This window comes from Fringilla coelebs (genome assembly GCF_963513975.1).
Source record: "Fringilla coelebs genome assembly, chromosome: 18".
In the NCBI taxonomy this organism is placed as follows: domain Eukaryota; kingdom Metazoa; phylum Chordata; class Aves; order Passeriformes; family Fringillidae; genus Fringilla; species Fringilla coelebs.
Window position 1 is genome coordinate 13,402,742 of NC_140044.1, and position 23,370 is coordinate 13,426,111.

At 47.6% G+C, this 23,370-nt stretch overlaps 1 protein-coding gene across 1 annotated transcript; it reads right to left on the reverse strand.

Moving 5' to 3' along the window:
- Nucleotides 1-471: 471 nt before the first annotated feature.
- On the reverse strand, nt 472-22,812 carry FAM83C (family with sequence similarity 83 member C; the record flags this gene model as incomplete). Its single annotated transcript, XM_084217750.1, is given in 5 exon segments — nt 472-1,405; nt 10,729-10,853; nt 15,050-15,217; nt 22,133-22,762; nt 22,765-22,812. Coding segments are annotated over 5 exon segments (1,905 nt in total).
- Nucleotides 22,813-23,370: the final 558 nt, after the last annotated feature.

Below are 23,370 nucleotides of genomic sequence, written 5' to 3' on the forward strand. Positions count from 1 at the left end.
CGGTGGGGCGCTGGCCACACTCGGTGCTCACCCCCTCCAGCAGGACCCAACACAGCTTTTCCAGCAGAACAACTCCTTTATTTTTCACATCCCCCTGCCTTTGGCCATTTCATTTTCACCATATGGGTACAGGGAGAGGAATTGCTCAGCATGGAGTCACCCTGAAGACCTCAGTGGGCAGTCTCCAGGCGTAGCAATGGCTTTGCTGTTAGTTTGAGGGGAAATGGTTCTTTCTGAAATGGGTAAAAAGAATGTGGATTATATTTATGTGCTTTTCTTCCTCCTGCCACAATCATGTAATTGAAAATTTGAGCTGCAGTTGCTAATCTCGTCTGAATCAGTCATCTACATAGATTAGACACCTTTTAACAGGAACAAGACTAATGCTTTGATTCCAAGCCCCAGGCATGATGATTGGCAGGGAAAAGCAACCCCTGGAAAATCAGAGCAGAGGCCAGCTCGAGGCCCAGGTCAGAGTTCAAACCGACTGTGTATGTGTTTGGATTTTAGTTTGTTGTACTTGGTGATCAGGTCCAGCTTGCTGTGCCCTAGAGTCATTCTCTTCTCCGCCCCGTACGCGCTGTTCTTTTCCAGCAGCACATCCTCTGGGAACTTGTCATAGCAAGGCACTATGGACTTTTTATCCCGTTTGAGGTGGTTGTATGGGGAGAAAAGGTCAAAATGGCCATGTCCAGGGCTCTGTCTCTTTTCTACCCCATAAAACACGTTCTCATTTTCAGCTGGCAGCTCCCCAGCGGTGGCCACAGGTGCTCTCTGCTTCAGGCTGCTCCCGTTGCTGCCGGTGCCCTCCGACAGGGACTGCAGCGGCTGCCCCGCTCTCGGTGGGGAGCAGTGGCTGCTGTTGGCCTTAGTGTCCCCCTGGTTACCAGGTTTATTGCAGGAAGGCTCCGGCTGCAGGAATGTCCTTGCTGTTATGAGGTTTGATTTGGGATACAGGGCTGGGGTGGGTTTATTTGGAGGACTGTTCGCTGAATCTGGTGGTTCTTCTTGCTGTTTAGGGCAAGTGGGCTTCAGGAATGTGTCCTCCTTCCCCTTCTTATTGCCAGAATCAGAGCTGGAATCTTGCTTTTCCTGGTGTGCACTGCTGCTAGAGTTTTTCATAAAGGGAGACACTTTTATGCTCCTGATGCTCACATTGGAAAGGCTGCTGGAGGGGCTCAGGGTCTCAGTGTCATTCCCCTGAGTGGGTTTTAGAAGACAGTTGTCAACTTTTGAGGTATTCCAAGAAGAGGTATTCTGTGTCCCAGGATCTGGCACACAGAAGCTGGTCACTGCTCTGGACTCTGCGTACAAGTACCGGAATTCCTTTTCAAACTCTGCAACAATTTGCCCGCGGAAGTGGGTCACCAGGCCAGTGTGGACTTGGCTGCAAAGCCAGGTGAAACTGCAGGAAGAGAAACAAAACACATGTTAACTTCAGTTCACAGAGTGCCAAAATGCCTAGCGTGGATTTTCACATTCCAGCGATGGATTCCTACCCGATTTGTGTTGTTACAACTTTCTCTAAGTAGGGAGGTGTGAGATTGCTCATGGAGAGGAATGTGCTCATCAAGAAGTACAAAAGAACAACCCTAAAGTGGTTGTTTCATTTCTGCTCAGGATCCCCTGCTCTTCCCTTGCCTTGGCAGGAGCTGTGTCCTCATGTCCTGACATCCTGCTTGGGCAGGCAGGAAATGAGGAACTGCCTCGAGGAGTGGAGGTCTCCAGAGACCACAGGAATACCTCAGGACAGGAAGGATGATGATGTTTGCTATAAGTATTGCTGTGGGATTCCCAAATGCAATAGAAGTTAATTCTTGGCTCAACAAGTCCAGTCTCTGCCTCACAGTTAGGTGTTTTGGGATCTTTTCTGGGAGCTCGTCAAATTCTACCCTAAAACCAAACTGGTTTTGCCCTAGCTGGGGAAAAACTTCCATTCATTGCGACTCTACAGATTTTCCTTATCTGTTTGACCCTACCTCTTGTTTGTGCCCAAACTGTAACCTAATTAGCTCTTCCTCAACAGATCTGCAGATTGTAACCACATTCTCCCCATCTTCCTTTTCCTGATTAAGCAGGGAGGTTCCTCTCCAGAGTGGGATCCCCAGGCTCCTGGTCATCCCAGTCATCAGCTGATTTTTTATTCTTGCTGTAGTCAAAACAGACCAGCACACTAAATGTGTCAAACAAACCAGAATTTTCAGAGGTGGCAGCGCAGCTGAGGGCTGTGTTATCGGCTGCTAAAGCAAGACCCTGATTCTGAGGAGCAGGGTAAAATGACAGGAGCTCCAGGAGAACAATTGTCATGAGAGATTACACTCTCAAGTAAATGTCATTTCAGGACAAGATACTAGCACTGTGTTTTGGGACCTTGTCAATGTTTAGCTCACAAGAAAGCTATTTGGGAATTTCTAGAAGGAAACACAGCTCCTGGCTGGTTCCTGAGCACTCTGCAGTTGTTTTAAGTCAGACTGGTGTTTGGTATGTTTGCACTCAGCAATCACACCCCAAAGAGAAACATAATATGGAAAAAATACACTGCTGCTTCATATCAAACCAGGTAAATTAGGTAAGAATATGAAAGTAGTAAAAGAATGAAAAGATCTTTGTGGGTGGCATGAAGAGTACTCAGAAATACCATCCTGAAGGCTCAAAGCAAAGGCATCCCTTCACAGAGATATTAGGGTGAAAAAATCAAACCAGAAACTGCTTGGGATTGCTCAATGACAGGAGAAGCTGCTATGCCCAGAGAGACCATCTTTGAAAAAGGTTGGGTCAGATATTCCAAAAGGGGAAAGAAGAAATATTCAGCTCTTTTTGAGACACACGGTCCATGTGCAACAGGAGTGTTCAGATAATTCCTCTGCATCCCTTTATTGTACAGGAGCTTGGGCTGCCCTGAGCCCCCTTTGCACAGAACACAAGAGAGGATCAGTCTCCTGTTGATATCTCTGTAGAAGAGATTAGAAAACATCAACAGAGCAGATATCAGCACATGGGCAGGAGCAGGGATCATCAACATAAGAGCACCCAGGGAATGCCAGGATGAGATAGCTCAGCTCCTAAGCAGGCTGTGCTATCTCCCACTTGAAAGGGCTCTGGCTATCAGGAGTGTTAGGCTGCTAATGTGATATAATGTATTTAATGTTCGAGACAATTAAGTCTCACAAATTAGATAGACATAAGTTGTGTAGATACACAAATTAGTAGAGACTCTTCTAAAGAATACAATTAATGGCCATAAAGGAAATATGAGATAACAGGAAAGGCAGCTTTGGCAAAGGAATGTTATCTCTCAGAAAGCCCCGAGAGTTCTTTGAAGAAATCCAGGAGTCCAGACAGGGGAGATTTCATGGTTCAACACTGTCAAAGGCGTCTGTCCCAGGGCACTTCCTGGCTCCACTCATGCCTTTTGCCCCAGTTTGGGCATTCCTGTGTCCCAGTTTCCCATGCCGACCCAATGGGGTCCTGCTCCCTCTGTGTCATGACAGGATGTGGAAGGAATCATCCAAGTCCCCTGGTGGCACAGCCCTCCTTGCCACAGCACAGGTTTCCAGGATGGGACAACGTGGTCTTGCGAGCTGTGGCTATTCCCATTGCTACAAACTGATAAAGATCTTTTCTTCCCTGACTGGCAAAGCCAGAGAATGATTTCTGGTGTAAGCACTGGATGAAGTTCAGAAGCTAAAAATCTAATACAGACAGGAAGAGTTACTGCATTGCACAACACAATACCCATGTGGGTTTTGGAGCTCCTCCTGCTGCAGGCCACCCTGGATGCTAAAAGATCATAGGAGCTTCTAAGAGCGGTAGGATTTTCCTGACATTATTTTTTCCCTATAACAAACGTCTGCTCGCAGCCGTTCTAGATCACCCCGGGACACAAAGGGCTCTGGGAGAGGATGGCTGTAGGATGGGATCCCCTCCCTGCCCTGCTTTCAGCCGCTCCGGGAGGGTGCAGCTCAGCCCTTGGCCGGGAGATGGAGGTGCAGCATCACCTCCGGCCGGTCCTCGCAGCACCCCCGCCCCGGGGCCGTGGCGTGGGCCGAGAAGGAGCCGCCAGAGCACCGGCGGGATTCCACAAGTCTCCGTCTCAGCAGCATTTTCGACACCCGGATTAGTTCCCTGCGTGCCCCCCTGTACAGCCGTGCTCTGCTTTGGGGTCACGGTGGCCTTTGCCTTTCCTCAGCTCTTTGAACGGGTGACTCCACATCTCCACACTCAGCCCCTCTGCTTCAGCTCTTTCCAACAGATGGGATACCAATCTGCAGCAGAAGATATTTTGCTTCTTTCAATAGTTTCTCAAACTCATTTTTATTGCTCTTCTGTTACTTGGGCTGTCACAAAACCATTCTTTTCTTTCCACATGCCAACACAAACTTGTGTTTTGTTTTTGCTCGTGGCTAAATGCATGTACCACATAACGCTCATTACTAGACCTTTCATTTCAAGTGACATTTTCTTTGATAGGGTAACAACAACCTGCCTTTATTGCAGCAACCCCTTTTAGCTTGCTCCCAACACACTTGAAATAATTTCCATTCCTTGATTTTCATCTTCGTTTTGATCCAAACCAGAGCAACGTATTCAACTAATTTGGGCACCCATGTCTGTTATCTCTTATTTCTTATTCATCCTTCCAGCAGCAGACCTTGTCTCTTTCTCCTGGATTCACTTTTTATTTACACACCTGAGGGCTTGCTCTTCCCTGCTTCAGTGTGCCCAGCAAGGCTGTACATCACTCATCTCCTGGCAATGTCACTACATTGCTGCGTGTGTCACCTGGGGCTCCCTTGCTGATGCACTGTGCTTCCCACTCCTTACTCACTCCCTTCCTGCTTAATTAGAATTTCTTTCTTGAGGTGAGTCCTCATCAAACTAGATCTGGAAATCTCTCTTCAAAGCTCTTTCCTCTTGCTTGGGCCATGGGTACCTGTGAATACAAGCACCTTTCTTTGAAAGAAATTCCAGGCTTCCTTTAGCTTCAAACCCATGTAACTTTATCTGTCCATTGCCAACCACTTCTGTACTTCAGTTTTATTTCTCCTGAAGCCATGTGTGGAAGTTTTTGCACTCTTGTAAACTTTTGCCTCTCATTTTTCAGTTTCAGCTGCTGTGTCAGCTTCAACCCCAGATCTTGAGTTTCTCCCTACAGCAAACACTGGGCTCCTTCCTCCCTGTGCCCATGGCAGGACATACAATGATAGCATGACCATCTGTCATTTTCAGCAGAGAAATTTAATCTCCTCTAAGGGAACTCAGCTACATAAGTCCCTTTCAGGCTGACAATACCAGCTCTTTTCTCTGGTTCTAGTCTGTATTTCCTGTTCAAGATCCTGTTTAGCTGTAGCCCCTATTGGCCTTTGGGTTCTTCTCACCTGCTGAAACAGTAAATATCTTAAGTGTTCAAATAAACACCCTATTTCTTCTGTTACCCAGAATAAACCCAAATAGCTATGTATTTAATTACATTAAAGATTTTAGATTATTGCTTTTCCTAAATACCTCAGTCTAGTTTTTTTCACTTCATTTAGAAGAAATATAATGTTAAACAGTCATTGTACACATAAGAGTTGAAGAGTCTAAAGTAATTTGTCTACTTTTGTTTAAGATAAGAGCTGAGAGCTTGGTTTCCATATTTAGAGAGTGCTGCAAAAATGTGCTCGATCTGTACCAATAGGCAGCATCTTTTAATTTATCCTCATATATTTATCAGAATAAATTAAAGAATCATGGAATCACAGAACATCCTGAGTGGGAAAGGAGCCACTGGAATCGTGCCATCCAACCCCTGGCCCTGCCCAGACCCCCCAACAGCCCCACCCTGGGCTGCTCCGGGAGCTCCGGCAGCCTCGGGGCCGGGACCATTCCCTGGGAGCCTGGGCAGTGCCAGCACCTCTGGGGAAGAACCTTCCCTGATCTCCAGCCTAAATGCTCCTGACACAGCTGTGTGGTTCTTATCAATGAATAAAACCTGTGAGAGCAGAGGGACAGTTACACTATTTCTGCATATTTGGATGCTTTTATTCATTGCTCATCTCCTCGTTGCAGAGCTGCCAGGCTGGAGCGACCCAGTGGACAGCAGGGTGCAGTGGATTGCTACAGACCAAAGCTAGAATGTGTAGAAGGTCACACAGTTAGGGATCACCCACTTCACTTCAAAAACAAATGCAAGAAAATTGCATTCTGATAAAAGGACAGGATGGAAATCAGTGACACTTGGGTAAGGAATTAGGATCAATGGAGAACATCTGAACAAATAAAGCTGTGTTTAGAAAAGTGCATGGTGGCTGTACTGGGAACTTTCTGAGAAGAGTGCTGATGGTAAATAAGCCATGTTGAGGGGGTGCTGAGAGACTAAGAAGGCAGAAAGCAGAGGAATAAAGGGAGATCCTGTCAGGTTGAATGGGGGCCACAACAAGGAGAGTTGCCAAAACTGCATTTTAGACACTATAAATGACCACTTGTAGGAAAAACTAACCAGAAAGCAAACAAAAGGAGAAATAACATTACCAGTTCAGAGAGTTTCTTTGGGAAGGCCACTCAGCAAAAAATAACCATGACCTAGCCATATCAAATATTCTTTCAGGACCAAAATAATCCACAACAGTAATGCTTAACTTCAAAGAGAAAGTGAGGAATGCCATTAAAAAGAAATTTCAAAGAGCAATCAAAAAGGTTAAATGCTTGAGGCGGCAAGAAGATTGTTTAAAGATGCTATGTTAGAGTCTCAGAGAAAATGTACCTATCAAAATAAAGACATTTTAAATAATCAGAAAATCTCATCATAGTTAAAAGGTGCATTAAATGAAAATATTAAAGCAAAAAGCCTTCATAAACTGGAAGTCAGCGATTTTCCAATTAGAAACCAGAGAATAACCTATCATTTAATACTGAACCTAGTAGCAGAGGAATGGAAAGTTTGAAAATGTGAACCTTTTAAAGAGCTCCTGGAACACTACAAACCAGCCAGTCCTATTTCCATACTGAACAAACTGGTAGAAGCAAATAGAGAGTAAAATGATTAGATGCATAAATAACTATAATCATAATGCTGAAGACTCAGCATGTTTTTGTGGAAGGAAGCCATGCCTCAAAAGCCTCTTGCAGGTCTTTGAGGGAGGCAGCAAGCACACAGATGTGCTTGATGTATCAAACTTGAATTTTCAAAGAGATTTTGACATGGTCATTCAGCAAATAGAATTTTTGTTGTTGGAAAAATAAAGTGGTCATGAAGTGCATACAAAGGAAGGTCTTCCCAAAAAGTAGCAGTTGATTAAAGATACAAACACTAGCAGTGGGTTTCATTTATCCACTGGAAACCCACAAGTGTTGTACTGGGATCAATCCTGTTCAACATGTTGAGGAAAGTACTAAAAAACTGTAGAAACTGTCCATGTCAGACCTCATGACAAAATTATTGTGGATCAATAGAAAACTGGATAAACAGAAGCTGCAAGAGGATTTTATGGTAAGGGGATGAATATGTGACAAAATGATGGACAATTAAATGTCAAAAAATTCAAACTCTGGATACAAGAAATGACTGAAAATCCAAGGATACTTCACCTGGAGAAGAGATGGTTTGCATGAGGGATTATAATGGAGGAAGACAAAACCATGGATGCAGTCAAGACAGTAAGTAGGAAACACTGATTTTCTGTGCCCAGGTTGTGGGAATCTGGGGACATCAAATATAATTATCTGGCAGTAGGTCTACTGTAAACACCACAGACCACTTCTTCACACAAAACATAAAAGAAACTGCATGACCCATTGCCAGAGGGTATCATGGAGGCCAGACATGGTAGGAAAGAGTGTCCTATAGCAAACTGAACATAGAGGAGCACGTACAACATAAAACCCCAGAGTTCTGAAACCTCCAATCCTTGCACACAGCATTGCTGAACTGCAAAGCCTGCTGCTGAGTAAGAACACTCTTACCCTTGTCCCTGTATCATCCTGAGACACCCCTGGTTCCACTCTGGATCTTTGCCTTTACTCAGTGACTGTTCTCATCCTTTGCCTCTGGCTTTCCCATCTGCAGGGACAGCAATCTAAGTATGTCCCATACAGGTTGCACTACACCCAGAAGCAGACATCCTGATTTTCTGCTGTGAAAGTGTTTCTGACAGGTGAACAAACTCCTCAAGAAGAGACTTGAACAAATTGAACAAGAACTTGAACAAATTCCTCAAGAAGAGACTGTTTCTGTTAGTCCAGAACATCCTGTGCTTACTGGCACAGCACAGAATCAGATGTAAAACCCTATTCAACTGAAATACTATCTTCCAGAATTCCAGAAGTTTCAGCTCTGCAGTGCTCTGTAGAAGGGAGCACATGAGAGCCCCCAGTCCCTGCCCTCAACAGCACAGGGAGGAACTGACCCAGAGAGCTGCACCTGCATTTTGAGCAATACCCTGACTCTGGGCCACAGGGAAATCAGATGTTCCTCCAGCTGTGCAGTTCAATCCAGCTGACACATGCTCAGCTTTAGTCATCCAAAAATGAGTGATCCTGATGAGTTATGTAATCCCTGCCCTTGCAGCCAGTGGAGATGGATAGAGGGATTTAAAAGACAAGTATATGTGACATGGGTTAGTTGGGGGCTCAGCAGTGCTGAGGGAACAGTTGGACTCAAGGCTCTTAAAGGGCTTTTCCACCTAACCAATGCTGATTCTAGCATCCTGTGTTTCCTGGCAGTGATTCATTCCATTGTTTTTCAGTGTCTTAGGATGGTAAAAATGCCACCAGACACTGCTCTCCATGTTTTTTAGAGATTTGACACAACCAGTTTCAACCATATACTCCCATTTTTCATTCATTTTGCCTGAGTTTGATGAGGTGAGACCTCCACTCTTGGAGATGATAAGTCAACACCAGAGGACAAGGTGCAGCTTGAAGCTACAGCACTGATGAGGACACTGGTAGCCTGAGGGTCCAGCATGTGCTCACAGAGAGATGGAAACTGAGAGAAAGGGAGAGGGAGAGCAGTGTTCAAGGAGATCTGGTGGAAGGAGAATAAAAGTGTTGCCAGGACAACAAATTCACAAAGCAGGCACTGAGGAGCTGCACTGTTTGTGAAGGATAATATAATGTTCAACAGTGTGAAAATACTGTGGGAAGGATCTTCAGGTGGAAAAGTAAGTAGATAGAGTCTAGTAATAAAAATATAGGACAAGAACAGTAGTCCTGACCCTCTGATCAGAACTGTGGAGAACTGAGATCACAGAGGCTGCAAAATTAGGATGGGCAGCAACAGGGGGAGATTTCATCCACATACAGGTTCATGCTTCCCTGGGATGAACCATGGAGAAAAACTTTTTGGAAGCAATAAATGATTACATGCCAGAATTAGCTAGTCTAAATTGTTAGGCCCACAAGAAAAGATGTGATTCAGGATGTGGTCTGGAATGGGGCATAAGACTTGGTTCCAGAGGCAGAAGTGGAAGAACCCGTTTGTAAGAATGATCACAACACAATTTTAACTCTTTAGTGGAGAGCAAACTAAATAAATGCAGCATGTGGAGGTTCAATTTCAAGAAAGGTGACTATGTAAAAATTCAGGAATCAGTCAAAAAGAGCTGAAAGGGAGCAGACCAAAAATCCCAAGGATGACTGGGGCTGTAGGTTGTTCACAAATGCTGCACTGGCAGTCAAGCAATCAGTGGGCTCATTTGTGGCCTGGGTGTCACAATCGTGGTGGGAAGGCCATAGCTGAGAACCTCAATGAACTTCCTGCATCCATCACTGGTGCTGCTGACACTGAGCTGTGCCTCACTCCTGTGTATCAGCACCACCAGGAAGGCCAAGGGCTGAGAGGTTTCCCCTCTGATCCCCCCTACAGAGAGGGCTCTGAGGGCAGTCTTAAGGCTCACACACCTGTGGAGCTGCCCTCTACCCCAGGGCATGCAGAGCATGCTGAGAACAACAAGATTCTTGGAAGCCTCTTGGAAAAAGACAACAGGGCAAAGGCAAGCCCAGCTCACCAACCTGCTGGAGTTTGGTGAGGGAGCCAGTGAGCACACAGCTGCCCTCAGGCATGGAGGGGTGCAGTGAAATTCCCAAGTTTGCAGGTGATCCTCAGGTCCTTCAGGTGGTTGGATACCACACTGAAGGTGAGCAAATCCAGAAGAACCTCACAGAACTGAGCAAGTGGACAAATATGTGGCAGATGAACTTCAGTAAAAGAAAATGTTGTGTATCCATAGGGGAAAATTATCTGTATGATGCTGAACCTGGAACAGCTCAGGAAGTTGTCTGACATCATCAGCTCAGAGTGCCATGGCAACTAAAATTTGCAGTGAGTGTTGGCCCCTGCCAGCAAGGGCCACAATCACAAAGCAGAGTCTGGGCATCTCTGACCCCTCTTGAACACCTTGGTGCAGTGTATCAGAGGGACCACATGCAGTTCTGGTCTCTGCACTCAAGAAGGAGGTAGTGAGGTCAGAGGGTGCAGAAAAACAAAGTTTAACAGGCTGAGGGATGCAGCAGCCACTGTAGGAGGAGAGACTTCTGAAAAGTTTGAGGTCTTCAGGTAAGAAAAGGGCAGGGAGGGTGGATAAGATGGAAGCTTGGAAAACTCTGAAAGCACTGACTGAGGTGAATGCAGGGAAGCTGCTGAAGCTCCACCGTGCAGCACCAGGAGTTACATTGCTCAGTGTTTTGGTAAGGAATATTTCCTCAGTGTCACCAGTCTCTGCCACAGCAGTTGCTGTATTTTCTTACCTGTATGTACCAGCAAGAACTTGGTCACAATCAACCAGGACAAACTTCTCCAGAACCTGGCCTGCAAATTTCTTGCCTGCTTTGCTGTAGTACGTGTCTCCACTCAGGCATCTTATGCGCATGTTCTGAAACCGAAGCAGGGAGAGTTGGTAAGGGGCCATGGACTGACCTAAACCGAGATGTTCCCTTGTGCATCACTGCTGGACTCCCTCAAGCTCTTGCTCTGCTCTGAGAGGTAGAACTCAGCAAGGCATTAAGTATTTCTTGGCTCCTACAAACCAAATATTTTGTCTCACTGCCTGCTTCTACAGGATAAAAAACCAGCAAAAATTAACAAGTTGCACTTGAGTGCAAATTCTAGTTTGAAAAAAAAACTTTGAGCCTACAGATCATTTCTGACATATGTAAAACTATCCAATTTCTTCCAGATTATTAATGATATTCAGCACCCCACTAGCTGATGGCTCTGCATTAAGTAAATTTTGCATAACAACTAGCTAGTTTCTAATCAATAGAGAGCTGCTCTGATTTTATACAATTACAGGCTTAAAACTAAAACATCACTCAATGAAAAAAGACATAGAGAGAGGAATATCTACATTTTAAGGAATTCCTTTTATCTATACATTTAAAATTAGATTAACATTTTCAGCTGCTATACTCAGTTGAAGCAGACCTGATGCTCCACTGCAAATCCTTCTCTGATACATGAACCTTGACCTGTAAAACCAACTGCCCAGAATAAACTGGAGAATATAGCTCTTGGTATCCATTGGGAGCCTCTTTCATAATGCAAGGTGTTTGCCCATAATAGAAGTTATTTGCACCTCAGGTGAGGAAGGCAGAAGAGCAGAACAGTCACTGGAAATTGTTAGTGACCTACTCTGTGTGATACAGTGCCAAACAAAACATCTGGTGTGTAAACAAACATCCCTAAGGCTACAGCTCCTCGGGGCTGCCAGGTCATCCCTTCCTGCCCTCCCCTGACACCTGTTGCACTCTGGTGCAGCAGGAGCTGTCACAAGCTGCCGCTGTCACTTGACCGGGCAGACCCCTCTGTGGGCAGCTCATTCCTGCCGAACATCGCCCAGCCGCAGCCAAAGCCCTGGAGCAGCTGCTGGGGCCGATTTGCTCCGGGCAGGGCTGGGTGCTCAGGGATGGGTGCTGCCCCTCCGCCACCCAGCCGATTTCTGGCCGGGCCAGGCAAGGGACGAGCGCCAGCAGCTCGGATTTCCCTGCAGGTGTTCCCCGTCCCTTCCAGCCTCCCGGAGCTGTCCCTGGGCCCCCCAGCGCCCCTTCGCCTTCCTCCCACGGGGCTCAGGGCACCGAGGCAGGGACCCTGTGCCTTCTTCAGTCCCCGCGGGCAGGAGCTGAGCTTCCCTCGGGACCAGCGGCCAGGAGGGAAGGGCTCGGCTCTCAGCTCGCAGTGAGGGTCTCAGCCCAGCCGGGAGCCCCTCCGCCCTCGGGCTGCACAGCAGCAGCAGCAGCAGCAGCAGCAGCAGCAAATCTGCTCCGGAGCAGAGCCCAGCCAGGCTCTCTCTTGCAGCGGGCAGTGGCAGCTGGGGACAGCAGGGGGAGGACAGTCATTCATGGTGCTGCCCCTAATACTGCTGCAGACCCTGTTTTCTGCTCAGGGGATTTCCTGAGCTTCTTGTGGTTTGTCTCAGTGGGAAGCCCACCGTGATCTCTTCTCCAATTGCTTCTCTTGAGTTCATGGACACCTCTAGCAAGTACAGAGCTAAAGCTTCAGAATTTTGACACTGTGGCTTTCACTTGTTGGCTTTTTATGTCCTAGAACATATCCTCATTTGCCACTTATGAGAAGGGAGAAACCTTTTCCCCAAAATGACAGTCGTGCATTGGAACAAGTTACCCAGAGAGACCTTGCTTGGAGATCTGCCAGATGAGAGCAGGTGAAGTGACCTCACAGGTGACACTGTTTTGAGTGGGAGGCTGGGCTTGATGACATCCTAAGGTCCCTGCCAACTTGCATTAACCTGTGATCCTCTGAAGTGACACCACAAGTTGCTGATTCAGACCAAGATAATGCTGGATACTTGGTGAGGTCTTCACCTTATCCTGTGGCCAGTCAACAGAGGGATTTTTTCTTCCAGTGGCAAAGTTTTAGTAATACTGGTTTTTACTGGAAGGAGCTTCCTCCCCCCCACCTCCTTCCTGGGGAAATTAAAACAGCTTCAGGTAAATTCCATAAATTTGTCACCACAGTATTCCTTCACTCCCTTTATCCTTTCCAAGCCTGGGTGAGTTTCTGATATCTGGTTTATTTTCATCATCATCTTCTTCCTCTTGTCAGTCCAGACCCTGAATAATCCTGACAAGATGAGAATCCTGCAGTCTTGCAGGAAAGACACCCTGGTACTACTCCTGCTCCATCCACACAGTAGCTCCAGGTTCAGCAGACAGATGTTTGAAAACTCCAAGTTAAGGCTTCTGCTGTCTGTGCTGCCAGTGCTCCACACAGGATCTTCTGATGCTCAGCGCTGGAATTTGCCACCAGCAGACTCACATGTTGTTTTCAGAAGTAAGATGCTGGAGGAGCAATTACCCCAAATTCCCCATTCAAGCCTAAATTGTCACAATTATTCCAAATGGAGATTTACTGCCACATCCTGTCACAACTTGGAGGCAGGAATAAAATATGTACCCTCATTCCACTCAGATGTGTATTCAGCCTGCAGGTACTGGACTGCACGGGTGCATCAGCGTGAGAGACACTTCAGATGGAGAGGGGTTAGTGAGTCATGGAATGGGGAGGCAAGTGTTAATTACCCATTCAGCACACGACATGACATCAGGCATAACAAAGAGACACAGACATCTCCAAGGATATAAACTCATTCTCATTTTAATTTTTAGGATGGCCACCTCTTGGACAAGAAGCAATAAAATATATTTTGTAGAGATGGGAGTTCATCTGAATGCACCAGGTCACTTCAGTGGGGAAGCTATTTATGGAAGCAAACATGCTCCAGCATGGAGGAGTTTTCCCCAAGAGCTGCCATCTCAAGAGTCAGGATGAAATGGGTCTGGCTTGTAAGAAACAAGACAGGACAGAGCTTTACCAGCACGATGGAAGAACCACAGAATCATTTAGATTGGAAAATACATCCAAGGTCTTCAAGTCCAACCTTGTCAACTGGACCAGAGCACTGAGTGCTTCTCTAAAGAAGCCTCTGTAAATTAACCTTTGAGTAGACAAAGGTCTACTCAAAATTAAGACATCTTAACTGCATCTATTTAGAATATCCTGTAAAACATTGGTTTTGCATTGTCCCTTGCTTTTTTTTAGCTAGGAATACTTTTGAGCTAACTGGAAAATTTCCACACGTTCCCCACAAAAATGAAGGGAAAGCCCATGAAACTGGGGGCTGGAGTGGAGTTAGTGCTCCAGGGAATCCTGCACACCTAGGGAAGAAGCACAGCCAGCACTGCTGGCCTTACAGGAACAATGAATGACAACAAAAAAAGAACTTCCATTGATAGCTGGTGACCAGAAATGAGGATCAGCAGGATACTGGGGTGCATCTCTGAGTCTGCAAGTTCCCAAGAGAGCTTGTGGCACTGTCACATTCATTTTTACTGTTTATCTTCTCTGGGCACCACATGCTGGGTGATGGGCACCCACTGAGCAGGAATTGGGTTTTTCTCAAATCCAAATCATGGACCCACAACTGAATTGCAAAGCCCAAAAGCAGATCTTGATGTGAGACTTTTAACCTGTGGGTTCAGCAGAAGGAAGTGATGGGGTTTGCAGCAGGACATCTGAGGGGACTCACTGCTTCCTTTGCCCTCCCAGCTACTGCCCTGCAACAGCTCTGGGCAGAATTTAAATCCCTGAGCTCAGGGATCTGAACTATGAGCAATTTAAGTCTTGCAATTCTGTGTCCTAGAGCAGGGGCTGTGTTCTTTCCTCCCCATGTCCAGATGATACAGGTTCACATAAACTAAATTTAGGCTTCCCCCTGCATCTCTGCACCAGCCCAGCAAAGTGTTCAGCAACTCACTGCATCTCATTGGCCCCAGCGTCACACTCCCTGCATGGAAAACTGAAATGAGGACCATAAAACATCAACATATGGGACTAGGAGGCTCCTGCATGCCTTCCTCTGTGCTTCCAGACAGATCTCAATTTCCTAGAGCAAACAGCCTAGGTTCCTTAGCCTGGGATAGGGAGAGAAGGGATAGATTCTGGGGAGAAAGGATGACCTAGGGACCAGGCAGGGGGAACAGAACACAGGTACATCGTTTTTATCAATTCCAAGACCTGTTTATCATATCCAGTGTGTGACTGAAAACTTACTGGGAAGCTGTCCTGAGTGAGAGCCATTTTATTGCACATTTCCACAAAATGCTTCAAGTACTCCTCATCCAGGATCAGGTAAACGGGGATGTGCCGTCTGCTTGAGGCCTCCAGCAGGTCACACAGAATTTCCATGTCTGTGAACAGATCCATCACAATTGCTATCACCTGGCCAGGAGAAAAGAGGTGTGGGGGGAAAGAAACACAAGAGGCTGTTGAAATCTCATGCCCAAGTGAATTGTGCTTTAAACTATTTGCTATAAACTATTCAAACCTCCTGAGTTACTGAGACCCCATGGCCACCTGAATGGAGATGATTCTGGACCTTTGTGTTTAACAGCCCTTACCCCCTTGTGGCAGCTAAAATCAAATTCTGATCACTGTGAAGACAATTCCCACCTGGGTACCTCCTGTCTCATCTGCTATTTGCAGAAAGGAATAGCTGAAAGGGTAACACATGCACAAAATCTGAATTTCAGTGGTGTGACAAGTATGTGTTGCCTTAAGAAAATATGCCAAGAATAAAGCATGTCAACAAGAGCTGAGACTGAGCAAAATCCTTGTTCAAGCAGCGAGAGTGACTCTACAAGACTGGCAGATTCATACAAAAAAAGTACAAATTCTTTTCAGGACAGACACACTGCCAGGTGGGGGAGAGGGTATCGTGATAAAGTATGTGCAAATCCTCGTGTCAAGATTAGATCCTCGGGGTGCCTAGACAAAATCAGAGAATAATGTGTGTGGAAAGGATCCCTTCCCTTTCCCTGCTGGCAGAACTCCTGCTCATACAGCCAGGGATGCACGTGATGGGTATGAAACCTGACAGGAAGAAGAAGGAATAATGCCAAGATTATGAAAAAATAAAAATATATCTATCTCAATAAAGTGAAGATATGGTCTTCAAGGAAGGGGTTTTAAATAGGAAAATAATTTTAAAGAGAACTGCCAGTTCTTTAAAGAATGAGGTTGAAAAAGACCATGGCACTCCATCCCACTGTGGAGATGGAGTGGGAGGCAGCAGACTGTCATGGCTACGTGAATTCTCCAAAACCTGGAATGAAAATACAGACAACAGAAGGTAAGTCATGACAAGCAGCTACTACAAGTGAGTTGAACCAGGACCAGACAATTCAAAGCCCAGAATGACCTGCAACAAGAACCATGCATCAAGGGAAATGAGCCATAAATAGATTCAGATGGGATTGGAGACCCTGTTGCTCTGTTCCTCATGGAATAAAGTTGCTGGCAGACAGCACTGAGGGGGCCCTTATTTGGATGAGGAAGTGACTGTTGGGATCTGTCTGTTGGCTGTCACTGTCAGGGTCAGGGGGACACCTTGGAGAAGGAAGGAACAGACAGGAGAGCACTTGCTGAGCAGGATAATTTGTCACTGCACCTGAGGGTGCAGAGCACCTGGTGACTCACTCAGACCTTGAAGCACCAGCAGTTAACACTGAGAACTCATGGAAGATGGGAACACACATCTGCCAGGATGGAAAAGGGGAGGATTTACCATCAGCCAAACTTCCTTTCAAAAGCTGAAAAAAACCAGTGAAAATACTGCCCAAGTACTCTTTACCATATCATAGTGAATAAGGTAACTGGTGCTGGTAAGTTGGGTGTATAACCCTGATTTGTGTTTCTGCACCTGCCAGAGAATGCCCAAATAAAGATGACTCAAACCCCACTAAATTTGGGAGTGAAGCTCCAATAACCTATTCTGCTTCTCAGTGGTCATGCCCTGCACCACACCTGGCACAGAAAACCCAGTCAGCCCTGCTGCCATGGTGCTCCCCACGAGGAGGGAGCCTGTGTTCCACCACCTCCTGTGTTGTGTGCATGGCCACAAATGCAGCTCTCCATAGTCCAAATCACCCCATGGATGTCACCCCTGCAGGGTGAGCCTTCCTCTGCCACTGCTGCTCCTCTTCAAACCAAGAGCTAAAAGCAGAGGATGGCAGTGAGGTTTTACATGTGCAGTGATTCAAGTTTTAAATAGGAACAGGGGGACATGGCATGGGGCTGATCTGGAATAGCTTCAGAAAAGAGGAGAGGAGCTCCATGTTCAGCTGTCCTTGGATTTGTGCTCCAGACTGCCACACTGGCCCAGATTGCTCCCTGCCCAGTAGCTCCTCTGCTATTTTCATTAATACACTGCCTCTTTCCAGGCTCACTCATGGCCTCAGAGCAGCCACAGGCAGAGCAGGGCCCCGGAGCTTCCCTGTGCTCTCCAGCCCTGTCTCCTGCCTGGGGAACTGGCTGCTCTCAGCCTGTACAGGCCATGGAGAGACCTCTGCACAGAGCCACAGTGGAGAGGACAACAATGTCAGAAGGCTGATTCCTGCTCCCTTGGGGACTGAGCCCTTTTGCAGATGGCTCTGTTTTGTCCCCAAGACCCATCTCTGTGATGGTGCCCAACAGACTGTCATTTTCCTCAACATCTTGCAGGAGGCCCCAGGCCCAGCTCACCACAGCAGGGTTTGGGGAAGAGCCTTCCCAGAGGATGGTGTGATCCCAGACATCCACATGGGACACAAGGCAGCTAGCAAGAACTTAAAATCATTCCTGCTGTCCAGGCCAACACCACATCTCCACCCTCTCACCCTGGCCCTGGGAGGTACAGGCTCGAGAACCTGACTCCAAAGGGCACCTCTTCTGCAGCCCTTGTCAGTGTTGTCTTCCCAGAAGCCTTACAAGGGTTTGGCAAACTTTTCCCTTCTTGAAACGTGCCCATCTCTCATGGAGAGCAGAGTCAGCCCTGGAGGAGCTCTGCAAGCACTGAGAAGCATCTTCAACTTCCCAAATTAGTGTTGCTGCTGGTCTATCAGCACAAGGTACCACTGAGACCCACAGTATAAAAGGACTTTGCCACATCTCTCCACACTGTCCTCCAGGCAAAGGCCAGCTGCAATTTAGCCAAATTTCTTTGATGGGTCACACATCCTCTGATGATGAAGCACCATGAAAAAACAATATCCCAGACCTTGTGTAAAGCCCCAGGCAAGTCCCTCTCAGCCAGACTTCACCTCATGATATTCAAGATATTCAAGCTTAGGTTTGAGGCAGGTTTGTCTTGGGGAAATCTGTGTGCTGGAGAAGTCAGTGTGATGGAGTTAAGGAAGACCGAAGCCCCTTTGTCCCCAGATCCCCCATGCTGAGGGGGAGCTGCACACCACCTGCTTTCCTCTACCAGTGCTTGGCAGCTTTGGCAGGACTGGTTGCCACAATTCAGGCTGGCCCTTGCCCCAGGCCAGCCCTGCTAGGGCTCAGTGAGAGGGATGGGGCTGAGCAGGCAGAGCACAGGGCACAGAGTCCCCCGTGGCAGCGATGCCAGGCTGGATGCAGGTGGCCAGGCTGCGGCATCAGCGAGAGCTCCAGGCAGCAGGGCCAGTGTGTGCAAGCTGGGTGGAGCCCTGATAGTCACACTCAGGCTTTCCAAAGCTCTTGGCTTGGTCTGGAGGTGGGGCAGGCTGCAGCTCTGCTCACACCTTCCTTCCCAGCCCTCCTGGCGTGCAGCACAGATGGTGCTGGCATGAAGGACAGACCCTGGGATGCAGCGGGCACAGAGGGGAGGCTGTGCCCTCCCTGCAGGGGGAGATGCCCATGTGGGGCTGCTCTTTATAACTCTGGGTATCCATAAGGGCACTGAGATCAGCACAGCCTTTTAGAAATCAAAGCAGGCAGCTCTTACAATAACATCAGATCAACCCCAAAGCCAAGAAATGTTGGGGGAAGATGACCCAGGAAGATTTTTCCCCTCAAACTCCTTAAAGCAGGGAATTGAGTATCCAAGTACCATCTGCAATTCAGTCTCCAAACAGCTCATGTCTCACATTTAAAGCTTTGTGGGCATTCAAGTAATCGGGCCATACAAACCCAAAGCTGTGTCAGTGCCTCCAGCCCCTCCAGGCCCAGTGGTGGGGGCTGCAAGGCTGGCTTGGGGCATCCCTGCTCCTCACCATGCTCACCATGACCTCTGAGCCCATGGCTTGGCCTTGGCAGGTCAGGATGTTAGAGACACAGCTGCCCCACAGGCTTTAAAAAAATTCACACCTTGCCATTGTAGGGTTAAACCATGACATTTCCAAACCCACTTCTGGAAACTCACAATTCAGCAATTACTGGAGTCATCACTTTAGGAATTACAGCACTTACCAGATCCCCACTGGGGTTTGCCATCTGTCTGGTTTCTAACCAGCACAGCTGGTTTTACTGGTATTTGCCAATAGCAGTGTGGTTTGGGTCATTACTGCAGTGCTCCCATTTGATCTCTTGCTTCCCTGGGGACCATCAGGGACCCTTCTCCCAGCAGGCACAGACACAAGAGCACAGCCAGAGTCCAAGGGGCACAAGAGGGGTGAAAAAAGCAGCATGAACACTTCAAACCAGATTGGAGCTCATCTAGCAAGAGCACAATTTTAACAGTATTATCAAATGAAGGCAAAGGTGTGGCTGCGCTGCATCTTCTTATGTCTGCAAAGAGAAAAGCTCAAATCTGAACATCAGTCTTCAAAGAGAGCTGGTTAAACACAGCAAAGGTGAAAGACCAACCTCACCAAGCAAAGATACCCACGAAACAAATGCTCCTTTTGCTAATTTGTCAGCACAAACATGCTGTTGCAAGAGATGTCAGCTGACGCTGTTCTGTGTGACTCTACGGGGAAGAAGCAAACAGCATTTCAAGACACACACCTCCCTGTCTGCAGGACCTGGGAAAAGCAGCTGGGGATCTCAACATCTTTCCCAGATCACACCAGCACTGTGTCCCCCATGGGAAGAGAAACTCTCTGAAAGAGGGATCTATGACAACAGCTAAATGTCTAGTGGTAAAAATATTGGAAACATAGAAACAGCAGCTGCAAACCAAAAACCAGGTGGTTCTCCAAATGGTTCTTGAAGCAAAGGAAATTTTTACCTCTGGTTGCTCTTTTGTCATTAAGACACATAAGTAACATCCTTTTGGATGGTTTGTTGAGCAAAATGATCAGTAAGTACTTAAATAGGTATAACTGAGATTGTGAATGAGCTGGGGTTCCATCAATCACAGTGGTAATCATGGGAAGCACTGGCCAGAGCTGCTAACCCAGAAGCCAGTAGAGCACCAGTAATAAATCAGTAAGATGCTTAAAAACTCCTTCTCACATTTTGCACAACAGTAAAAAACACTGTGGGAAACCCCCAACTCAAACATGAAGGGCAGAAGATTGCCAGGGCTTTGTCAACCCAAGCAAAGAAAGCAAAAAGCTCAGAATGTACTGAAAGTACAAAAAAGCAGCCACTGCCCAGGCAACTTGCCCACAGCAACTGAGAAGTTCCTGTGAACTGAGAAAGCAGCAAGATGTTTTTCCTGTGGCTTAAAGGATCATTATATCACTGAAGATCCGGGACACGTGCTGAGTGAGGGGAGGACACTTCTTGGTAGTCATTTACTCTGTGCATTCTACCATGACTGTGCCTTAATCCCCACTGCTGACAAGGATGGGGTCAGTATCACAGAGCTTTTCAGATCATTTAAACTACCATAAATCAGCTGTCTGCAAGGACAAACAAAGCTTTTTGTCACTTATTTCCTGGACCAAAACTTCCTGTAATTGCCTGTAAGATGCAGTGGAAGTTCAGGCATTAAGCAAGGGCTGTTTACAACTGAGCAGCAGCTCATGTGGCAAAATGGTCTTTTGGGCAAAAGAAAAAAGATCCCCATTCACCTCATATCACACCCAAACTTCACTGATATGTGGCTCTTTGAGGATGTTTAAATGCTGTGCAGCAATCTGAGCTGCTGGCAATACATAAATTCATTTGCTCAGCTCTTCTGAGGGTTATAGAAGATCACACTCGAGCTGCAGTGAGCCAGGTGATTCCTTATCTCCAGCTTTTACACAAGCAACAATGAATATAAGGAGTGACTGAAGTTAAATAGGAAACTATTGGAGTGATAAGAGAAACTGCCTGAAGTGGACTGGTTAAAGTGAACTTTGCTCTAAATGTTTCCTCAATATCTCAACACAAATACTGCAAAAGAAGATTGATGTGAAACAGCTGAAAAGAACCATGAAGAGGACAAAAAGCTGAAAATGTGTCTGAGACAGTTGTCTGAGCTGCTGCTTTCACACAGAGTACAGTGGCAAAGCGAAAGAAACAACAAGCAGCATAATTGGGTGAATAAATTCATGCCAGCATTGTGCTTGGTAGGCAGGCACTGTAATCATCCAGTTTTTATTACATCCGAGGGTTGTAATAACACACCAGAAACTGGGCAATGGGGCAAAATGGGCTGATCTTACTCATCCCTGGGGAGGCACACACATCAAACCTAAGAGACAGGATTCTAACTTAATTCAAACCACTGGCAGGGATTTTCAGTCCCACAAATTTACTCAGGTCATATGTGGTGATGTCCTGGCCCAGGTTGCTCCGAGAAGCTGTGACTGCTCCATCCCTGGTAATGTCCAAGGCCAGTTTGGACAGGGCTTGGGGTAGCCTGGGACAGTGGAAGGTGTCCCTGCCCATGGCAGGGCATGGAATGAGATGGTCCTTAAGGTTCCTTCCAATACAAACCATTCTGAGATTTTCTCTGTGACAGCAGCTCACCAGTGGTATTGTCTTGTCCAGCTTAAAATGATGTCTAGCCCTGGAGAAGAGCCCTGGCCATGCAGAGGGAGGAGGGCTGGCTGGGACACACGGAGCCAGGGACACACAGAGCCAGGGACACTGCAGAGCCAGGGACACACAGAGCCAGGGACACACAGAGCCAGGGACACTGCAGAGCCAGGGACACACAGAGCCAGGGACACTGCAGGCCCTGCCACGCACCCCGCTGGGCTCTGGGACTCTGCATCCCTGCAGCTGGGCACACAGAGCCTGCGAGGGCACTGCCTGGATGATGCGAAATCTCAGGCAGAAAGAAATGACAAGGAAGGAAAGGAGCAGGAGCAGCTACAGGTCTGCTGCAGAAAGAAGCAATCACATCATGCCAGACATGGAGAGAGCAGCGACAGCGTGTGGTTACAGGCGTGGGAGCAGCCACCGGCCCCGGGCACTGCGGCTCAAGGCTCCCCTGGAGGGACACAGCTCTGTACGTACCGTCCGCGCCCGGCTGATCAGAGACCGGACCAAATCCTTAATGCTGTTTGTTTTGTTTCTTTGGAAAATCACAGTGGCCTGGGTCTGGCCAGAGAGCGTGAGGAGAGGTGTCCCTGGCCACCCCAGCTCCAGCTCCGGAGGGAGCACGTCTGACATGAGGGGGAAGTAGGTGCCCGACGTCAGTTCAGAGTTGAGGGAGAACCCGTCTCCGGTGTCCGCATCGCCAGGGTCAGCTTCCTTGTCTTTCATTGCAGCGGGCTCTGGGAAGCTTTGGTTCCTCTGATGGCTGATGTATTCCATGTCCAAGGCGGAAAGAAACGGCAGCTCCCTCTCCTCGGCGATGGCGCTCAGGTAGCCACGCTCGCCCTGCTCCAGAAAGGCGTCGATGGCCAGCCTGGCCGTCTCGCTGTGCTGGAGCACCAGCGGGGTGGGCTCCCTCCACCACGGCTTCTTCAGCTGCTCCAGGCGGCTCTTCAGCGGCCCAGACACCCCTTGCTGGCTCCCATAGCTGCGGTGGAGCTGGGGCCTCACCTCGACTGCCAGGTAGTTGAACATGACCGGAGCTGCTGATGCCGAGAGGTGTCTCTCCTGCTGGATTAGTCCTGTGTCCGTCTTCACGTCTTTTCTGCCCCTCCTGCGCTCCTGAGCTCCTCCCAACAGGTTCCTCCAGGACTCAGCATAAGCTCAACTCCTTAATCACCAGGTACAGCCTCCCACTCCGGGGGAGGAGCCGCCTTTTCCCGGCTCCCTCACCCGGCTTCCCAGACACGCACCGGGCACTCGGTGCCCAGAGTGTCCCTTTTGCAAGGGGAAGAATAGCAGCTCTCCAAGCTGCTCCTTCCTTTTCCTTGTAACTGATTAATGTGCTGTTCTCCCCTTCCCTTCCCATCCCTAGAGATGTCCCCACCCTTGGCCTAGCAGGCTCTAACCTGTTTTGTCCCTCACTTGTGCTCGCAGTGGAAATGCAGATGCTGGAACTTGTTCCTGCTTGAAATTTGTTCCAAATCAAACACGCTGCTTAGTGTCAGTTATAATGAAACACAAATATCCCAAGTGGGTAATCAGACTCAGCAGAGAAACTTACTCATCCCTGAGCCACAGATAATGCTCCTCCTTAGCATTTCTTGGGAGCTTCTCTGCTAAACCAGAACAGTCTATTTCTTGAGACACAGAGTCATAGTGTTGTAGGAATCACAGCAGGAATCTCGTTCATTAGATACTGCAGGCGAGAAGAGCAA